The 6,387-nt window shown below is 39.3% G+C and overlaps 1 protein-coding gene across 1 annotated transcript; it reads left to right on the plus strand.

Moving 5' to 3' along the window:
- Nucleotides 1-1,186: 1,186 nt before the first annotated feature.
- DMRTA1 (DMRT like family A1) lies at nucleotides 1,187-6,047 on the plus strand. The gene is made up of 2 exons (XM_047700907.1): nucleotides 1,187-1,829; nucleotides 5,147-6,047. The coding sequence occupies exons 1-2, from the start codon at nucleotides 1,187-1,189 to the stop codon at nucleotides 5,992-5,994; spliced, it is 1,491 nt and encodes a 496-aa protein (XP_047556863.1). The 3' UTR covers nucleotides 5,995-6,047.
- The last annotated feature ends 340 nt before the right edge of the window (nucleotides 6,048-6,387 follow it).

Genomic DNA, 6,387 nt, shown 5'->3' on the forward strand with positions numbered 1-6,387 from the left:
TGGATGTCTGCGGTTGTGATGGTAAAAATGTCATTGTTACTTGCCATTTTAGGATTAGAATCTGAATTGCCTGTTAAGGTAGTTGAATATTATTTTGAAGAACTGACAGAGTCCTGACTCTCCTTTCCATTAAGAACAAACACTCATGAATGTTCTGCTGCAAACGCTCTTGGTTTAAAAGTGGTATGATCTTTTCTTACAATTAAGGACATTAAATGCTTATTTTAAGAGCGCATATTATGATAGTGTATTTAAAGAATGGTCTAAATAACCTTTCCCAGTATTTTACAATAGAAATGTGAAGTGTTTTTGAAACAGCTTCAACACAGTTGCTGCTTATAAAGAGTTCCACATAAGAAATGCATAAAGACATTTAAGCGGTCACATTTCAAAATATGTGCCATTCAAATTCTCATTTGTAAATAAACAGAATGAACGAGAAGAATCCGAATGTGAACGAATTCCCTTCATTATTTATCCATTGTTTTGATGCAGTCCTAGGACCCATTTAAAATAAAGCATCTTTCAGGTGCATAATATTTGCCATCTGTCAGGCTGTGCTTTCTCATTAACATTGGACATGCTACCATCCTTAAACCTCACCCGGGAAAAGGAAAGGGAAAAGGAAAAAAGTCCACATCCAAATTTTCAAACTTGCTTAGGAGAAGCGTGGGACTGAGAAAAAAACTTAACAGTCTTCTTACTTTAGGAAGGGGCATGGTAGAAGGCTCGATTATTTCACAAAAATAGACGTTGAGGAATTCATGGGGAGGCAAGTGGGAGAAAACGGCTTTTTTGGAGAATGGACCTTAACAGCCCATCAAGACGGTGTCTTGTGTCCCCCACCGTCCCTCCTCCCGGGCGGTCCCACTCCCCACCCGGCCCGCCCTCCCAGGGCTTCTGCGCTCTGCGGGTAGCCGGGGTGGGCGGGGTAGCTTCTGCCGCCGTCCTGTTCACCCGCTCAGAGGGCTGAGAGCGCTTAGCATAGGGGCATTAACTTAGCGCCCCGGGACTCTTGAGGCTCACCGGGCATCTGCGCCTCTTAGAGTCTCCAGCGCCCGGCGGGAATTCTGTCAAACTTTGTCGGCGTGTGGGTTGGAGGCAGCGGGACCACGGCCAGCCCTTGCAGCCCCGGTTCCCGGCAGGGTTAGCTGTGGACAGAGCACTTTGCTCACCAGACTTGGAAATGGAGCAGTCACAGTGTGGCAGCAGAGACCGCAGCGGCAGCGGCCGACCCCACTTGGCCCCAGGGCTGGTGACGGCTGCCCCTCCAACCCCGTCTTCGGCCTTGCCAGTACCCTCGGGGATTCCAGTTCCTCCAACTTTCCTGCGGCCACCCAGCCTCTTTCTGCGGGCAGCCGCAGCCGCCACGGGAAGCGGAGGTTGTCGGTCGGCTCCGGGACTGGAGAGGGGTGTGGGTGCGGTGAGCTGCGGCTACCCGCGGACACCCAAATGCGCCCGTTGTCGCAACCACGGCGTCGTGTCGGCACTCAAGGGCCACAAACGCTTCTGCAGCTGGCGGGACTGCGCGTGTGCCAAGTGCACCCTGATTGCCGAGCGCCAGCGCGTCATGGCTGCCCAGGTGGCGCTGCGCCGGCAACAGGCCCAGGAGGAGAGTGAGGCCCGGGGGCTGCAGAGGCTCCTGTACCCTGGTCCCTGCGGGCCGGGGGGTCGGACATCCGGAAGCAACAGCAACAGAATGGAGAATTCCCAGGCCTCCAGCGGCCCTGCGGCGGTGACAGCAATGGAACTGAGTGCCTTGAGGCAGGCTAGTCTGGCGACGCCTGCTTTCCAAGTAGTCCATCCAGATAACGCGGAGCTAAAGCAAGGTAAGTTGGTCTTTCATTTATGCTTTGCAAAGGAAAATGGTTGTTTGGGGAAAAGACTCTTGGAAACAAGTAGCCGTGCCTTGGTAGTGGGCAAGAAAAGTTGTTTAAAAGAAGCACTCATTTAAATTCTGGTAAACTGCTCTGTAATAGGAATGTTAATGAGGATGTTAGAGACACATCACCTTGGAGGGGCTTTCTGTACCATTAGGTGGTAGGTTAAGATAATGTAAAAGTGAAGAGGGAGTGATCAGATGAGCAACTCAGGCTAGGAATAGAATTTGCACACAAGTTGATATTACTTTGGGTGAGTTAGAACTTCAGGCAGGCGTTGACTAAAATACTTAGTGAGAGAAGCTGGATTTTGGACTTGCCCTATACTCTTTTCAGCTATAAAATCAAAGTTAATCTTCCAGTCTTGCTGGGAACGTCACTGAAGGTTGAGAGTACATTACCTCATCTTTTGGGCAAACCTTTGCTGGCAGCTACCAAACCTTTTTTCATCTCCTTTTCTTCCCTTAAAAATTTTAAGCACCACCCCATGACTGTTTGTTAGCCTCCAAAAGTGTAGAAAGCTCTAAATTTGAAGTTTCAGCTCTTTTCCCTAGAAAAGAAAATTAGGCTTTCCAGATTGGTAAAACCAATGGGAAGAAGAATTTCAAAGTCCAGTATTAGGGATTTCTTATCCAAGGAGTTTTAATTTTCTTCCACTTATATTTTGATGGCAAAATACCTCATCCCCTTTGTTAAGTAAAAAAGATATAAGCATTTTTTATTAGCCTTATCTCAAATTAAGTTTTCCTGCTGATGCAAATCTCACTGTATTTCAGTGAATTTCCCAGCCCTCAACAGTTAACTCTAGTAGGTGTGTAAATCTCATTTCAGTATTTTTGTATAAATTCAAGACAGGTTGTATCATACGAAATTCTGTGGTAATGGAAAGTAAGTTATTAGAAAATTAGAAAATTTCCCCAAATTCTGAAAATTGCAGATCTTTTTGGATCACAGGATGTACTTTTGAAAAAGACTCTTTCTGTATTTAAATAAAGTATACATGATTTTGTGTTCATCTATGCCAGTGTTTTGACCATGTTCTAGTTCCTTTCAGTGCACAAAACAGATTAAACATATCTTATGAAAAATCAAAGCCTTCTGAAGGGCAAAGTCATTAAGCAAATGATAACTGCTATAAAAAAGAAAAATTCTGTAAACTAAATTGTCAGTGAAATCTGGCTGATATCTTTCTGTTAGACATTGATTTATATGTTTTTTGGGGGTACCCAAGGTGTTCTATTTTATAGGGTCAGATATTTTATTTTATTCTTTGCCTCAGGTGACCTACTTTTTTGAAAAGCCACATCTGTAGCTTTTCTAACCTTACTGCATCCTCTTACCCAATATCCGTGAACTGCAATAGTCTGTTTAATTTACTCACTCATTAGACAAAGGCTAGCAGTGATTCAGAGGTGAATATGATTTTTCTGCATACAGAAAAACTTAAAACGTATATACAGAAGAAGGAAGACTATATGTATCCAACACAAGACAAAATATACGGTGATAAAAATAAAGAAATAAAACCAGATATAGGAGTTGAGAAAACAGAGATGATGTAAATGATATCACAGTATCTTAAAGATACCTTATTTTCCAGAGTCTTATGCAATCAGTACTTCATTGCATCATATTGTACTCTGTGAGAACAGTAAAAAATTGTTTTGTGCATTAATTGCTGTAGACATGAAATTTTGATAACTTACATGTTTGGTTGGGGGGGAGTGTATTTTGTGGATCATAGTTAGAAATAAAATGTAATGATGGACCAAAGCCAATCTCTCCCCACTTGGTAGACTTCATTAGAAAAGTTTCATTGTTTCTTTTAAAGTTGAAAATACTAGAGAGTCTTTGCAGTCTTACAGGAGCAACATCTTTTCTTTTGTCATCTCTTTGATACAATGACATAATTTTTAACCCTCAAAGTGTTAAATTGTACACACTTTAATTTTAAAATTAAGTATAGATACTTCTTTAGAATTTAGAGCAGTGCCTCTTGAGAAACCAAATCATGTATGCAAATCACTGCTTTATGCAGTATTTGTTTCGTTGGCTTCATAACATTTGTAGAAAAAGAAAGTTTGACAGAAATACTCTTGAGTATCCTACTTGACAGTTTACTTTTTTTTTTTAATGGAAATAGAGGTAGAATAAGTTTATCGGATAAGAGGAAATGTAAACCAAAATAAAAGTTATTTAGTGAATGTATACATTATTATTTTCCTTGCATAAACTGTACAAAAGGCATTTAAAATGGTAGTGTTTTATTAATATTAAGATGCTCAACATGTTGAGGTATAAAATCAGATTTTTGTGTAAAAATATTTTTGGAAAACTGCCCCTAATATTGGAAAGGAGTTGTGATTTGAAGTAAATAATTAATATGTTTTTTTTACAAGATGCTTTAAAGATATGTACAGATTGCAATAGTGCAATAGTGTAGTTTATGATTTTCTTTTAGAAACAACTTTACTGTAAACTTTTTTTTTGGATACTTCCTAGGGATTGAAAAAGAAAGTCCATATTTCATAGGGAATTATTAAAAAATGCCAAGTCTTTATTGTCTCTCACATAAAACAAAATATATAAGAGCTCTGGTATGATATGAGATTGGTACAGTAGTGGTAATTATTGGTTTAGATTTGAAGTGAAATTAAGAATTTTTTTGTTTTTCACATTATTCGGGTAACTTAATTGGAACCTGAAATGTGAGCATTAAAGAAAAAAAATTGAAATATAATATTATTTATTAAATAGAATGTTCATTTTCATACTGAGATTGTTCCTTCCTTTGACTTCTTATCTAAACAGTCATTTTACTTAGTTTTTTTTGTTTTGCATAGTGTCATTTTGAAAAAAAAAAAAAAGCTCCCTGAGATAACAATGAAATTTGGATAAAATTTAAGAAAATCTCAAATCACCAAATGGGGCAAATAATGTGAGATACTGGTTTCACTTTAATAGTTGGGGTAATAATAGACTTTTATTTTCTAATTTCTAAATTAACTACAGCATTTGTATTTTATATAGTTTTATGATCTTGGAATAATCTAATAAATAGCATTTCCCCACTATTCCAATGTCTTTACTTCTGAATGACCTTTTAAAATTCTTATTCATTAAAGTTTCTTGCAGCAAATAAATATTACTAATATACTGTTAGTAAATGAATTACTTTATCCAGCGTTATTTTCAAGTAGGCAGTACACTCTGTGTTTTGGAAAGTTTTCCTCTATTTGATTTCTTTTTTCTTTTCTATCCCCCAGAACTAAAAGAGAGTAAATGTGACTCATGCCAGAGTGGACAAGAAGAGCCAGTCTCTAAATCCCATCAGTGTACTTTGGGATCATCTCCTAAGTCTAATGGTGTCATTGGAAAACAAAACATCAGGCCATCTATTTCAGAAAGTTCAAACAAGGAAGATAGTATTCAGCCTCTTCACCTTGGGGAGCTATCAGGAGGGGAAGAGAGTCCCAGATCCCTGTCATCATCTGATTTGGAATCAGGAAATGAAAGTGAGTGGGCCAAAGACTTCATTGCTGCCAGAGCCAGCCTTCCCACACTGTCCTCAAGACCAAGAGACCCTCTTGATATCCTTACCAGGATTTTTCCAAGTTATAGGCGTAGCCGGCTAGAAGGCATTCTGCGCTTCTGCAAAGGGGATGTGGTTCAAGCCATTGAACAGGTCCTAAATGGGAAGGAACACCAACAAGACACCAGGGACCTAGCAAGCTCAGGAGAATTGGAAAATACAGCTTTTCAGAGAGCGTCAAATTTTAGTTTAGGTGGAATTGGTTTTGGAACTCTAGGGAATAAATCAGCTTTCTCTCCTCTTCAGACTGTTTCTGCTTCTTATGGAGGTGATTCAGGTCTCTACAGCTTAAGTCCTAGACTAGGTATCAATCCTTTACGGCTGACATATACCTCTCCAGGAAGAGGGCTCTCTGGTTTTATGTCTCCTTACCTAACTCCAGGGTTGGTACCAGCATTGCCTTTTCGACCAGCTTTGGATTATGCGTTTTCAGGAATGATTAGGGAGTCTTCCTACCTTCCCAGTAAAGACTCAGTAACTGGTGGCAGATTGTATTCCAGGCCAAATCAGGACAATCTGTAGTATTTCTGCCTATTCTCCCTTTTTGGAGTATTTCTAGAAGCATGCAATTCAGCCCCCACACCCACACCTATTAATGTATACTCTATTTAATGTGAATGGTGTACTAGACCTTAGAAATGCTATTTTTTTTTTTTACAACCAATATGATAGATTTGAGATCGCAAGATTCTTCTTTAGCCTTTACTAAGTGAAAGAAGTATTTAAACGTTATATGTGCCTTGAGTAAAGTCATTTCAGGAAATATTTTTACTTTTATGAATTTTCTCCCTAAAATATCATTTGTAGAATTCCTATTTTATAACTATACTTGTTTATTTTTTTTTGAAAAATGGAGCTTATAGTTTTAAGTGTAAAGCAACCCAGGATATAAAATGAACTAAAAGGAAGAATTGA

This window comes from Lutra lutra, chromosome 13 (genome assembly GCF_902655055.1).
Source record: "Lutra lutra chromosome 13, mLutLut1.2, whole genome shotgun sequence".
NCBI lineage: Eukaryota > Metazoa > Chordata > Mammalia > Carnivora > Mustelidae > Lutra > Lutra lutra.

Excerpts from the sequence above, each read along its gene's own strand:
- DMRTA1 (XM_047700907.1), top strand. The coding sequence starts at position 1,187 with ATGGAGCAGTCACAGTGTGGCAGCAGAGACCGCAGCGGCAGCGGCCGA. Across the intron at positions 1,830-5,146 it reads TAACGCGGAGCTAAAGCAAG|AACTAAAAGAGAGTAAATGT; the intron begins GTAAGTTGGTCT and ends TCTATCCCCCAG.